Source organism: Hippoglossus stenolepis, chromosome 2 (genome assembly GCF_022539355.2).
Source record: "Hippoglossus stenolepis isolate QCI-W04-F060 chromosome 2, HSTE1.2, whole genome shotgun sequence".
Classification (NCBI taxonomy): Eukaryota; Metazoa; Chordata; class Actinopteri; order Pleuronectiformes; family Pleuronectidae; genus Hippoglossus; species Hippoglossus stenolepis.
Window position 1 is genome coordinate 13,166,049 of NC_061484.1, and position 15,658 is coordinate 13,181,706.

At 40.1% G+C, this 15,658-nt stretch overlaps 1 protein-coding gene across 2 annotated transcripts in view; it reads left to right on the forward strand.

Moving 5' to 3' along the window:
* Positions 1-8,203: 8,203 nt before the first annotated feature.
* The window catches only part of LOC118100175 (myosin-10), a 56,039-nt gene continuing 48,584 nt past the window's right edge, over positions 8,204-15,658 (forward strand). For both annotated transcript variants that reach the window (XM_035144959.2, XM_035144979.2), the window contains exons 1-2: positions 8,204-8,365; positions 11,471-11,852. In XM_035144959.2, coding sequence (XP_035000850.1) covers positions 11,508-11,852 — 345 coding nt within the window. In that variant the 5' untranslated portion in view covers positions 8,204-8,365; positions 11,471-11,507. The remainder of the gene's footprint in view (positions 8,366-11,470; positions 11,853-15,658) is intronic.

Consider the following 15,658-nt stretch of genomic DNA (forward strand, 5'->3'; position numbering starts at 1 on the left):
GGAGAGCGGTGGGAGGGATTGGGGGGTGCGAGAGGGTGAGGGAGGGTGTACTAGAGAGAGGGAGAGAGAGAGAGCTAGAGAGACAGGGAGAGAGCGTGTAAGAGAGAGGGGAGTGTGTACCAGAGAGGGTGAGAGAGAGGAAGAGAATGTGAGAGAGAGAGAGAGAGAGAGAGAGAGAGAGACAAGGAGAGAGAGTGAGTGTGAGGAAGTGAGTGCATGTGTAAGGGAGAGAGAGGGGTTGGAGAAATCTCAAGATAAATAGAAGGAGAGAGAGCATTAAGGATCTCTGACAACACACACACACACACACACACACACACACACACACACACACACACACACACACACACACACACACACATACACTGCCTCTGTACATGTGTGTGCAGGCATTGACAGTCAAAGTGTGAGTGTATTCATCATTTAGAGATACGCACTTCAAAACAGTTATCATTATTACTACCATTTTTATAGATTGTCTTTGCATGTGTCCAGGCAGTTTTTTGGTTTATTCCAGCTTTCTGCACACATTACTGTGTTTTGTGTTTCTGATGCTATCCAATTAAAGAAAACTCTAATTAACATTTTAACAAAAGACCCACAATTCTGAGTACAATATGAAATATTTTCTTCCGAGCATCTTTCAGCTCATTGTTTTGGTTTTTGCACTGTTCTGATTCACTCTCACTTGCTCTCATCAGCCTTATTACAGCAGCAGCAGTGGCAGGCAGCTGTTAGAGGTCTGATAAACACAATATGCACCATTCACTCAGAACCTAACAACACAGACACAGTTATAGACTATCTGCTAAATGGAGCATTAAGCAAAGTGGACTCCAGGTATTTTTCTCTGGAGGAGAGCAAAACGTACTGCTTGTGTGGTGGATAAATTGGCAACTGCATCAAAACATGTTATCAATCATTTGATCTTCAATCTCATTATGAGTTGATACGGCCATATTTGTGTATTTACACACCGGGCAGATGTGTAGCAATATTATGTTGTGTTATGGTTTGCAGTCGAGATTCTGGTCACCTGGTGAATATAAATATTTTTGCTCTTCAGCCAGACTAGGTGGGGAAGATGTAGCAGCTTGACGATGTTACTCAGCTGGCGGCTAACTCTGTCTGCAGTTTTCTGTTTAACAAGTTAAGTGGATTTAAGTGAGTGTAAACCAAAAGAGTAAAGTAAGGGGCCAGAAAATGAAAACAATGAGTTGAAAAATGCTGTAAAGCTCCTCGGAGCTGTTTATAACTGCTGGTGAGGTAACCCATTTCATGCACATACTGTGGTCATTTCATCCCATTTGTTGCAAATATTGATTGTAGCTGTATCAACTTTGATATGTGACGTCAATGTTGGCTAAAAATAAATGAATGCAGGTTTAATACACTGAGATGATTGTATTAATTTTTAAATGAGTGATACAAATGTTCTATATATAATGAAAATAAGTGAATTTCTATCTAGACTATAGATCCACAGATATAGATGACAATCAATCGCATTTCATCTCACTAAGATCAACCTATCTTGGTATCTGGTTTAATAAGAAGTTTGCATTTATGTTTAGGGACAAAGCAAAGTAAGTAACACATGTATTTAAGTCCAACATGTTAATGTGCCAGATTTAGCCATGCAGGTTAGTTTTACTCTGCATTCCCTTGCAGGTTGATGGTAAAAAAAACATACAGTGACAGACACAAGTTTACAAAACACAGAAGTGCATACACAGACAGTTATCATGATTGATAAATCAATGGCATATCTGTATGACATGTGAAAACATGGACAGAGGCACATAACACATGTACACAACAAAAATTATAAATTATTTTACAAAGAGTAAAGACATATGAGAATCAAGAATAAATGCAAAAACAATCGAACATACACAAAATTATTAAAATGTGTAGTAATACAGTGACATATCCAAACTAATACTTAATGATGGTATGTCAAATAACCATTGATTTAAAGAATTAAAGAAGGAGTTAGTAGTTCTAATCTCATGTGATGTGCTATTGTGATTTAAGTATTAGCAACTGTGAGCGTGGCCTGTTGTACAGAAACTGAACCAGCCGTCCTCTGACTAGTAAAAAGAAGATTGTTGCATCAGTTTCTCTCTCAGTTCTAAATTCAGGGCGATTTCAACTATCGACACGCTGCTGCCTTCACTCTGAGGCCCCTCCATTTCATTTACCACCCTGCCCTCAGGTTCATCACTGCTGATAATTACAACACACACACCACACCATTTTCTAAATGAGGAAGTTGGCTGGCCCTCCCCGTCTGAGAGATGTAATAACCACTGGTACTGATACTGAAAATTGTCATTTCATATCTCATCTTTTCTGGCTCCTTGGCCCGTGTCTAACCTGCTCCACGAGCCCTGAACCAGAACTGATGTCGGAGAAACTTGTTCATGCAGCATGAAATAACAAACCATGTCGCCTAAAAGTCATAACATTCAGACTTCTCTCTAACTTCAAGAACATACTGGATCTCTGCCCGCCTCTCATTGTTTTCATTGAGACTGTAATAAACAATATCATCAAAGTTTTGAATAAATAATTCCAGACCATGACAGATCATGAAAAATGTCCTTCTCTGTTGTGGTAAGACAGAAACACTTGCAGCTCAGTTTGTCACCTGCTGTCTCAAAGCAACGCAGACGTACTAATAAATAAGCTGTAAAAACATCACCTTAAATGACTTATAATGTGTTTAAAGTTACCATATATGGAGCTTCTGACACAACTGAATGTACAACTGGTGAGCGTAACACAAAATGTTAGAATGCAAGATGTCATATGATTCATATCTGGGGGGGGGGTTTATTCACTGTTTATTTCCTGCACCACTATGTTTTCATTGCTGTTTATCTTTCTGTTTGCAGGATTATGCAAAAAACTACTGAACAGATTTCATTGTAACTTTGAGGAATGGTGGTGTATGACCTAAGGATGAACTCATTAACTTTTGGAGCAGATTCAATTAAGGCGTAGGATCCAAGAATCTTTTTTTGTACTTTTTTTAGTACTGCGAGATATGGTGTTTCTCAACACTTTTGTGGATTTTTACAAGAAATAATATAATATAATAACCAAGAGATCTTTATGAAAAATCGGGCATATATAGCATGCTGACACCTATGAACTAATCTCTATAACCAGACTCTGCATGTGAATATGCAGATTCGTCATGTAGCTGATTGCCTCTCAACAGGTGAAATTTGATGCAGATGTAAGCAGTTTGCAGAATATTTCTTTGTACATGGTTTAGGTAGCTGATCTCAATACATGTATATGCAACATGGTGATGAAGTGGCCAATCAGCCCTGACTGAGGTATTCAGACTCCAAGTGCCCGTCTAGTTAGGGCTGTAATCAATAATTTAAAATGATTACTGTGATTATTAAAACATTAATTACGTAGCACAACAATTACTTTACCCATCAAATGGCACACAATGTGAATAATAATTATACACAGTCAAAAAAAGACAGAAACTCCAACTAGCAACTGCTAGAAAAATAACAGAAAAAGGATTTATCAACATTGTATTTTCTGTTCTTTTTTAGCTAAACATAAATGTATACCCATGATATTCCACTAAATCGATATACCACTAAATACTTGGCATTTCATGTAACCTGGTGCCATGATCAGAGGCCACACGCTCAAATAAGAGACACACAGGCTCCTGGTTTGAGACACAGTGACACAGTCAGACACAATGAGGAGGTTCTGTTTTGCCACAAACTCTCTGTGGACATTGTAACCGACAGTACGCAGGTTAAGTCGCATGCTTAGAGTGACCTGAGGCAGGAGAGGAAATAGATAAAAATGTTGTTACCGTCAGTGCACTGGCTGATACATAAACACAGCAATTTACCCCATAATCTAAGTATAGAAAAACAAACAGTGGCTACAAAAGATCAAATTCGAAACTGTTAATTTCAATTGAGAGGCAGTGCCTGGAATTTTAGAAATACTGAGGTCATGAGTCCAGTGAAGTTGCCTTGACATTTTTCTCCACAGACAAAAAGTACTGTAATGTGTAAATGTTGAAACTATTGGGGTTTGTTGTATTTTTTTTTTTTTTCAATTAACTTGTATTTTCTTTAGATAATGTAGCATAACCTGCTTCATACTGACTGGAATGTTTAAATAAAGCAAAAATAATCAATGTATGAAATAACCCCAAAGAGCAATATAAACTCTCTTCAGAAAGCTAAAATGCCCAAACTCAGTGGTAGCTGCTGAATAAGTCATTGGAGAAATGCTTTGTTGCAAAATCAGGACAGAATAACAGATAATATCACAAGAAATTACATCAATATTTCAGGTAAGATGAATTGTATTGAAACCTGAAAAATCAATTTCAACCCAACGATGGAAATATAAATATGTTTAACCTTGATTGACAGTATTACTCATTGAGATGGAGATTTACCAACACAGAACACCAATCTATACCTGCGCAGAAAGAATAGTGCCCAAGGAGGTCAAACATTTATCTCTATCTAATCTGTCATAGTGGTATTGAAAACGTCACATTTGACATTCCTTATCTGTGTTTCCAAAAAAAAAGAGAAAAAGATAGAGATGTTTGATAAACTGCTGTCTAGACAAAAGCAGGAGAGGGATTGTGGAGGACGGTGCTGATGACAGGTCTATTATGCCACAGAGGCGACTGGAGAAGCCAACAATTGAGGGATGGAGCTGTCACAGCATTTCGCAAAATGGCACATTTCTGCGCCACATAGGGTGTCACTCTGTCACTCGTCAAGGCAAGATGAAATAACTCACTCAGACATTGTGCATCTGTCACTCGAGCTGTGTCAGTGCTCAGTATGCAACATGAAATCTAGATAGAAATATGCTCAGGCTACTAGTTGTGACTGATGAATCTGTGTGACAGTGCATGACTGGTGCTCATATGAAGTTAATGTACACTGAAAAAGAGGATAAATGGGGTTAAAAAAAGAGAGTTCAAACAATTACATGACACATATGCGTCTGTCATGAACAATATGAGTAAAAGATTTACTGTTCAACATACACAACAGTATATCATCATGCTGTATGTGTGAATTCTAACCTTAGATGAATCTTTGTCAAGCTGAAGGTTGGCAAAGTTTTACTGTTGCTGCCCTCTAGTGTCTGCTGTACATCACTAAACATGAGGGAATATAGTCAGATAATTGGAGGCATGTATACAGTGAAACTGTACAATATTGAATATGATATGAAAGCTGATATTAACAGAGGTGGGAGGTTTATACCACATTCTGAAATTTGCTCTTTTAATTTTCCAGCTAAAAAGTTGTCTCTTTGTAATGATGTTTTGTTAGTTACATTACAAGATGAGTCAATAACTGTCAAAATCACCAATACAATGAGACAAACTCCCTTATGGTGAAATTGTACCTGTAATTATGATGGGCATTTATTGAAATGTTCTCAATTTTTACAAATCAATCAAATACTTCAGCAAGGAAATAATAAGCAGATTGCTCCATAATGAAAAGCAGAATTTTAGAAACAGCTCCAACCAACCAAATACAGTAAATCTTTCTTATATACTGTTTTATTATTAATAATAATTAAATACTTAATAGTTCAGTAGTTCAGGAACAATATTCCAACATTAAGGTTTAGGTTCAGCTAAAAAAAATTTGGTAAATAGTTTCATGATTATACTGTGTTGTATTTCCATTGCAGGACTGTTTGTGCAACAGTATTTGAGTATTGATTATTTTTACTGTGTTCTATTAGTAATTTTACCTAAGTCAAGGATATGAACTCTGTACTTTCTTCAGTGGTGCACTTCAGGATCAGTGGGACTCTGGGTCCATCTGGTGACCAGTTAGAATTAGTGCATTTTGACTTGTTCATTTGAAAATACTTAAATAGGGTTAGGAATATTCCAGAGTGAATATGTTATTTTTTCAAGGACATGATTAAACCAAGAATAAAAACTCCACACATCCCTTGTGCTCATATCTGAGTAAATAATAGTCCAAAATGAAAAACTGAACATCCGGAGGCAGAATCTCAGTGCAAGGGGAATCTGGTTTATTACAACATCCATATTTATAGTGTGTGTGTGTGCATGTTTGTACTTATGGGGAGTTTTCTCACAATCTCATATTGTGTGTCTGTGTGTATGTGTTTCCTGGAAACCGTGTGTATAATTAGACATGTTCTTTTGGATTGGACATTGATGAATGTTTAGCTAGATATTAAAGCCAAGTCAACAAGTTTCACAACATCGTTCATTCAGAGATCAAACTAACCCCAATATAATCCTCCCTTTTGGGTCCCTAGTCCCCAAACTATCTGTTTAGCAAATCACTCTTCAATACTTAAAACAACAAAATTTCACTTCAACAATTCAAATTAAATCAACTATCTTAGACTTTTTTCACACTAAGCATGAAAATACATAATGTATACATTCCAAACTTCAACATAACATTGACACAAATGTCAAAAGTTAGGAGAGGAACTAAGCATTAATGAGTGGGTGTGCTGTTATCAGTGGTGTTTGTCTGTCAAAGTAATAACAGCTTTTTTACAATTTGCAAGTTGCTTTGTGTGTAGAGTTATAAATATGGACGACCTGCACATACACAACAAAATAAAAACACAATTTTACAGTGACATTATCAGTGAATTATTATTTTGCTGGCCTGAATGTTGTCAGTAGTCATGTCTGTCTTTAGGCAACAGAGGGCACCATTTATGCGCAGCAAAATATTTAGCTTGAATGAAAAATATTTGCTAAGCTCAAATGCAATATGGCAAAAAAGATGACATAAACTGGGTTTAACAGTTTAATGATTTTCTCGGTGGAAATAAAAGATATACTGTATATGTATACAGATATACATAAATAAAGAAATGAAAAAACGTAGTGAACAGTGAGTATAAAACTACATAAGAAATCGTATATATAGGATCACAGAATGATGAGCAGTAGTATCGGTTAGAGTGGTAAAAAATAACATTACACTGATATGATTGTAGTGGCAGCTGATCGTGGATCATGATGGTGGATCCTGATAGTGGTGGTGGATCATGATGATGGAATGTGGATCATGGTGGCATCTGATTAGGGATTATTATTTACAACAAGACTGCTTGATATACAATATGTCTACTCACATGTTCTACCATTACTCACAATAACTCCTCAATTAGTTTGTCATTACTGCTCCCTTCATCTCTATAAGACATTTTCTTATGTACAAATAATTTAAACATTGACCCACTTCTCCATTATGTTACAAACTGTTTCTTCTAATCAATGTTGTAAATACTGTTAAATTGGTGATATTCTCAATTGCACTTCTGTTTGTCCTGGGAGAGGGGGATCACATGTGGCTCACTCTGAGGTTTCTACGTTTGGTTTTTTTGGTAGATTTTCTTTACTCTTGTTGAGATTAAGGACAGAGGATGTCGACTAATTGTGATTTGTGAATATGGGCTATACACATACAATTTGATTGACTGATGACAGTAAAGTAATTTATGTGGATACTGTAGTTCTAGTTTAATTGATTTCTAAAACCACATGTGTCTATATGGAATCGATGAATACAAATATCGTTATAGATATATTATACAATAGAAGCTTCCTGGTGACACCAGCTCCCTGCAGCAGCAGCAGCAGCAGCAGCAGCAGCAGCAGCAGCAGCAGCAGCAACAACAGCTCCATACAGCAGCAGCAGCAGCAGCAGCAGCTCCATAAGCAGCAGCAGCAGCAGCAGCAGCTCCATGCAGCAGCAGCAGCAGCATCAGCAGCAGCAGCAGCAGCAACAGCTCCATACAGCAGCAGCAGCAGCAGCTCCATACAGCAGCAGAGCAGCAGCAGCTCCATGCAGCAGCAGCAGCAGCAGCAGCAGCAGCAGCAAGGCTCCATGCAGCAGCAGCAGCAGCAGCAGCAGCTCCATGCAGCAGCAGCAGTAGCAGCAGCAGCAGCAGCAGCAGCAGCAGCAGCAGCAGCAGCAGCAGCAGCAGCAGCAGCAGCAGCTCCATGCAGCGGCAGCAGGTGTCGGTATCTTCCTGAAGTTTAGGGATGGAAATAGTTTTTGGACCAATCACGACGAGGCGTCACCCTCCACAGCCAATAGAAGTTTAGATTTGGCGTGTGGGCGTGCACGACCCACCCACCCAGAGAGCGGAGAGAGTGCGGCGGTGCGGCGCAGCTCCGTGTGTGACCGGCAGGAGTTCGGTTGAGAGTGTGATGGTGGGGGAGTACCACTGATGAGAGAGCGGACCCACTGACTCTGCTACATTCACCTACTGGACACTGTTCAACCCCGGGACACGGCTTCTTCTCCCCCTGTGTGCGGTGAGTGCAGCGGGAAGGCCCGGGCCGTCACTCCGGTCAGAGTGTGGTGGTTAGCAACAGTGACCGTTAACGTCGGCTAGCGGATTATTGTGCCGTGACTTTACAATGATGGAGGACCGTCTGCTTCTGCTAATGTTAGCCGGCGCCGCGGGACCTCTGCCCCGCTCCCATTAGCTGTGTTGTGATAGCAGGTGTGTTGGTGTTTGTGTCGCGGTGTTTTTGAAGTTGAACGTGGAAGCGGCTGCTGTGAGACGGTGTGGTCATTGTCCGCCTGCCGTTATCCCCACCCAGACGCCTCGGAGCCACCCACACCCATGATGGGGCTGAGGAGGCTGTGGAACTCCCATCCGACACAGACCCCTTTGATTATATCTCTCAAACTGTGATGGCTCGGAATAACCAAAGCACCGGTGTGGACCTCCAGTGTGTTGCTCCGCTGGCCGCTCGGTGCTGGATCCCTGCGGGCATCGCTTTCGAGCGGGCGGGATGAGAAAGCACAGCACGCCAACTTTGAGCTAAGGCTAGCACGCTAACGTAGCCGCTGCGGCTATTTGGCCTGGCTCGGGGTTTATCAGTCCACGACTAGCTTTTTGTTACACCTAATGTTATCATCCCAACTGGGGGGTGTGGTGTGGCTTATAGACGCATTGGTCTGCGGTCGGATGAAGGCTGGAGAGAGTGTGTTTTCCGGCTCAGAGTGAGGGGATGCGGTGACACGGCAGCCACACTGATTCCCCCATCCCGTGACCTGACCCAGATTCACGTCTCACCAGCGCCTGATTTAAGCACGGGACCCGGTTGTAGGTGAAATAAACGTGAACAATAATCAGCTGAGGTTGTTGTTAACTAATAATAACTATGTATGAATGGTTGTGAGGAGGCTGGAGTGGCGCTCTCTGTCAAACGTGTCTGTGCATCAGCTGTCGAGGGCATCAAGTGCCAAGTTTCACAAAGTTATCCCATGTTTGCGTCCAGAACCGTTTGACTTTTCATTATTGATGGCGTAATTGCGTCCTCCGCAAACATTTATGCATTCGCCATTCATCTTGTGCTACACGTAGGTCTGGAGAAAATTAGAATCTGCTGAATGTTAACTTTTCATGATAAGTTAGATTAATTGTCTCTAACATGCAAGAAAATACTGGAAAATGCCACCTACTGGTTCCTTAAACCCAAGAACACATCTTCAACTGCAACAGTGATTTTCATTATCATTCATAATTAGGTGTTTCTAAGCAGGACTTTGGTTGAAAAAATACCCAAATAAGTTATCAATGATCACAGTCGTTAATATTCTGTCAATTATTGCGTATGTGTGTAGATTATTCGTAATATTTTAATTGTGTAAGTCATTCATTCGACTCACATGAATGGAAGTTGACTGTTAGAGAAGAAAACATGTTCTGTCGATTAGGTATTGATTAGTTATTACAGATTTAATCACATCATCTGGTAGTTAAATCCAAAGTTATTTGTCATGTTAAATACATTGTTGTTTATGAAGTAGATTCCTCTCTCATTTTTATTACGCAACATAGTCAGGGTTTTTGCAGAGGCTCAGATGGTGATGCTATTGTATGTGGGCTGGTTATGCACAGGGATGGGGGTGTAAAGGCCTGACACTTGCACACCAGTCTGTGTGGGCCTTTCGTGCATATATATCTATGAAGATAGGTTTGCACACATTATTTTTGTACCAAAAGGAGGAAATGCTGTGGTTTGTTAGCATTTTTGGAACAATTAGAATTATCTTGGGCAGCACTGAGCCTAGGGTGCAGCGGTGGTGCCCCTAAAAAACTGTGTCTGGGGATTTGAAATTGTCTGCCATCTCAAAAAAACGGCTTGTCTGAGTTTTTATTTCTTGAAGGCAAACACATTCATCTTGGGCAGCACTGAGCCCTGGATGCAGTGACAGTGCTGCTGCAATGTAGTGTTGTCAGGGGGGACTTGTTTAGTTGGAACATTTGCATGTGGGAAGGAGACGAGCATTGTCATTGAAATGGCTACTTCCCTGCAGAGAAAACATGACTAAAAACTGTAAAAGATGTATGTATTACTCAATCTAAATCTTAGTCCAGACCTGCCATTTATAGCTTGTAAGTTTCTAGCTCTGAGGTTGCACTACAGAAAACTCTAGCTAGTTGGAAGTGGAGGAGAATGCTACCTGAAATAGGCACTAGGCTTGTACCTGCAGTCTACATCTGGCGTGTCACTAGTGTGGACCAAACACAGGCAGCAAATAAACACAACCATGAGACAGAATAAACATAATTCACTTTTTTTCTTGAAGCAGCAGCCGCAGCCGACTGTAATAAACAGAGCCACCCATCAGTCAATCAGACATGCCCTAACCCTAATATTTCCTCAGTGATACAATAATAATTGTCAGTCAAACTTGGAAACAATGGCATTAGCTATTGAGACCAAAAATGCATTCTCCAGCATTAAACAGCCATTAGAGTAGCTGCATCATCATGTAAGCACTTACCTGCCGGCTTCAACTTTCAGCTCTATTGGTCGCAGCTATGTTGAATCAATAAACTTACTAGTAATGGTCAAAGTGTAAGTTATTCTCCTACCACCCATTACCTCACCCATCAGAGATTTAGCTATAACGTCTTTTAGGGCTGTGTGATGTTTCTTGATATAGGTCCCTTCATATCCAAATATCATACATTTCTTGTAAATCAGTAAATAAATAGTTTCTATGAATGGCCACATGGAAAGGCACATTTCATTTTACTTTTAATTTTGGCTTGGTATTGTGTACCTTGGGTTGATTCTGTCACTCACAAATCCCCTGAATCTTGACCATGTAAATTGAGGCCACATCTTTGCACATGTATTTTGCAATTGCAGCAATAATCCCTTCCATCTTCACAAATCTTTGCCATATAGTGTGTCGTGGGCAAAAGCCTCTCGCAAATACATCTGAGTCTGGGGTTGTTGCAGAGACTCCATTTGTACTGTTTGATACAATTGGTTTCAAACCCGCTTTAGCACAACAGTCAGTCACACAGACGACTTCCCTACAGGCTGAACTGCTTTACATTAGTCAGCTGCATGAATTGTAAATGTAGCTTCTTTTTTCTCTCCTCACTACAGGTGGCCAAGTGTGTTTTGCCTCTGGTTCCCAGCAGCGATGTCACAGAGGAGTGGGCAGGAGGACCCGGAGCGGTACCTCTTCGTGGACCGTGCCGTGGTCTACAACCCGGCTGCTCAGGCCGACTGGACCGCCAAGAGGCTAGTATGGATCCCGTCAGAACGTCACGGCTTCGAGGGCGCCAGCATTCGCGAGGAGCGTGGGGATGAGGTGGTGGTGGAATTGGCCGAGAATGGGAAGAAGGCTGTGGTCAACAAGGATGACATCCAGAAGATGAACCCACCAAAGTTCAGCAAAGTGGAGGACATGGCAGAACTCACGTGCCTGAACGAGGCATCTGTGCTTCACAACCTCAAAGACCGCTACTATTCTGGCCTCATTTACGTGAGTAGTTCATAAGAAATGCAATTACTTCGAAAGAATTGTAATCATCTTCTTTCACATTCTAGAAACTGTCTGTAAATGATAATTTAATTGATGTATCACTCTGTCAGCCTAAGAATTAATGAAAGCTTTGCCATTAAATTGTTGTTGACAAACAGAGAGATCAAGTATTATAATGCAGTCAATAACATTTTACAATAACACTGCCCCAGTAATAGTTGAGAGCTGAGTGGTGTGTGGTCAGCAACAATAACTTATTCCAGGCATACGTGGCATGTTTATTTAACACATCGTATCCATTCTGAACAAAATCCCTACATATCATATCCATAACATCTCACACTTGTGCCCCCGAAGAGGCTCAGAAACAAATGTTCTTTGATGAACAAGCCGTTATAAGCTGCAGATATCTCCTGTGATTATGCCTCACTTAGTGACATGCATTCCGGGAATAGTCTAGACACAGAGCTTGTGGGACACTTGAGAGCAAGGGAGGAGACATGGGCCGAGGGGTTCACACTTAGAGGCCCAGTCACAAAGACAGACGTGAACTTGGCTAAACTGTATTTTACTTGGCCGAATTTGAGGACGATTAATATTTGCTTATCCAGTCATGTAACTCGATTATATACATGGTGAAAGATATTCGAATATTGACACTACAGATATTATTCATCAGCAGTTTGAGTAAGCAAAGACAATTGTGTTTTTTCTGTGTAAAAATATTCCTAAAAGATTAATTGATTTTGAACATTGATGCAATTATGTTTTTGTTGATTGACTAATGTAGATGGTGCCGCTTTTTAGTTTAAATTATGATTATTTGTGATTATTTGCACAAATATCATACAAATATTAATTCCAGCATAATAAAGGGAAGACAACTCAATAAGAAATAATACATCATCAGTATGTAAGCATTTATCTACCAGACTCATAAACATTCAACAAAAGCAACACAATAGACCCAGAAATCTGAGGTACATTTTCACTGGATGTTCGGTTGCTAAGATTGTAAACATCAACATAGTAAAATGTTAATAAATGTTAATAATTTAGTGTTTGCCTCTCACATTTGTTAAAAAAGTATTAATGACATTATAAGTTGTTGTTTTGTTAATCAAAGGCTTACCCTGTTGACGTCAGCACGGTGTGGGGGATGTTAGGAGCAGACCAGGTGTAGCAGTGTGACCTCTGCCATGTGGTTAACTGTCTACTCAGGGCTCCCTGCCAGAAAAGCAATCGGTTTGCTTGTATCTCCTGAGAGCAGAAGTTGTGAACACAACGTTGACCTTACAAGAGTTTTCTAAGGGAGTTTCTTTGACTTAATTCATTGTTTATCTCACAGCTTATCTCTTTGTAGACATGTTGACAAAAGTTAAAAATCTGTTCCAGTTTCTCACTTGGGGTACAATATGTCCCCTCGCGCCTTTTTGCAACATGAGCTACAACAAAGTTATTATCAATTATCTTTTTTTTTAATTTAATTAAATATACAGCTGGAAGAAGAAGAACATCTGTGTATATTTTTGAGAGTAATAGAGAAATCAATTACCCCAACCCCATCTCTTAGCTCAGGCAGCCCAGTGCTGAGTCACATTGGAACCAAACTGCCTTAAAAGAGTTCTTTGTGTTTGCTGATAAGCAACAGCTGTACACTCAAATAACTGAAATGTTTTTCAGTTTTGTTCTTGGAAATGTCTTTCAGTTTTGTTCTTGGAAATGTCTTTCATGTGTTTATGTTTAATTACAGCTAATCCATGTCAGCATTTGAATGTTTTTCCTGTTCTGCAGGGTCAAAGACATTTTTTTATTCTGGCCCAGTTTGCATACTCATTAATATGTTTTTTATTCTTACTCAAAAACCCTAAGTTTGAAGGTATTGAACCAGGATTTTGAAGAGAATTTAATTTGCATGCATGAAAAACTCTGTTGGTCAGCTGCCTTTGCATTCCCGGCTCTGCATGTTTTCCTGTTCTGTTTTTAAAGATTACATGACCTTTTAAGTCAGAGCAATGTAGCAGAGCCCTGACATAACCTGCTTCATGACTCCCATCCATTCAGAGAGCAGCGGATGGAAATGTGATAATGCTTCAAAACTAATTACATTAGAACATAACTTTGCATTAGAAGATAGGAAATAACCACGTTTATGGATTGGGAGGGATGAGAATGGTTTGGAGCTTGAAAAAAGTTTTTTAATGGAATACAGTCCTTTATCATGCCTGGCTTTTCCGATTAGTGTGGATGATGAAATATGATTCAACCCAGTAGCTGAGGAGAAAGCAGCACTAGATGTAGTAATGATGTCACTATGATGTATTATTGAACGCAGGTCACTATATGCACATCCTTTGTTGCACTGGTTGTTCAGAGTGTACAGAGGACGATGAGTGGCTGCTCCAGGCTGAGCGCCTTGTGGTCATTAAGCCCTGCAGCACCAGTCTTTCTGTCTATTCATGAGAGAAACATGGACAAGATCTGTTCTCTCTCAACTTCAAAAATCAAGCGTGTGCCAGGTTTTGATTTCTTGTCCATATTTAGATAATGTGATAAGTTCCTTATCTTCACATGGTTATGTCACTGGTTACTATTCACATGTAGATCAGGATTCATGATGCTGCAAGGTTTCATCAGTTGAAATTAGAGATGCTCCGATACCATTTTCCCTTTCATATACCGTTTCTGATACCTGCGCATTTGCCTATACTGAGTATTGATCTGAAGCTCTGTCATGTGATGGTTCTTCAAATACTCTATGAGAATGTTAGTGTTGTAATTGGCAGCACTGGTAACCCCCCTCAAAACTGAAGTCATTAGCTAGCTCTGGCTAACGCTACACAACTTGAAATCACTTCTTATTTGCTGCTCAAAAAACTTGCCAGTGGCAGCACAGAACGACTGCTGTTTTGGAGTGCCGAAGAAATTTGCTGTGTTATCTGAGTGAAACTATAAGACCTGGTATCCGATAGCTGCATTTCATATGCAGCTATCGGAACATCTCTTGTAGAACTCATTACTAATAGTCATTACAAATCAATCTCCTCTCTGTCTTGAGAGTAGAGAGTGATTCACACGTCCCAATTTCTGTGCAACATCACACTCCCCTGTGCACACACTAGTAGAGTTATAATTGATGGAGGCATGGCAAGACGCATCACGATTTATTGGCATTCATTCATTGAAGTAATTTGTGTGTGTGCTGTGATGCTGCACCTCCCCAGCAGCGATGAAAGATTTGTCATTTAAATCAAATGACGTTAAGTTATATTAAGATGCAGCTCAAGATTTAAAGTAAATATAGAGCTGTGAGAATCTTCATGGTCCTTCTGGACATGATTGGAAATGACTAAAAGGTTTTGTAAATTTTTGCAAAGGCATGTCTTTATTTGCTTGGGAAATCAATAAAGATACTTGCACTGTTTTCAGGGTTTGAAAAGGCGTTGTAAAGCCCACTTAGCCCAGTTGTGTCAGAATGGAGGGCATTGATTCAGAGATCCCTGAAAATGTTCCCCTCTTTTCCCATTGAGAGAGGCCCTGTTGCTAAGCAAAACACTTATTTGGACATTTCCAGACAGCTGGGAAGCCTTTCAACTGTGTCAGAGATCTTGTCTATTTGCCATAGAGTACTGGGCTCAGGGCCGTTTTACCGCCTCAAACCCATTTATCAGCTAAAAGTAACCTGCAGAGTCATATGTGTTTCCGCTTTTAGATGATGTTGACTGACCAGAGTTTTCATTGTGCAAACTCTGCATTTTGACAAAGGAATGAACCACAACACGCTCGCTGGCTGGTACCTTGTTATG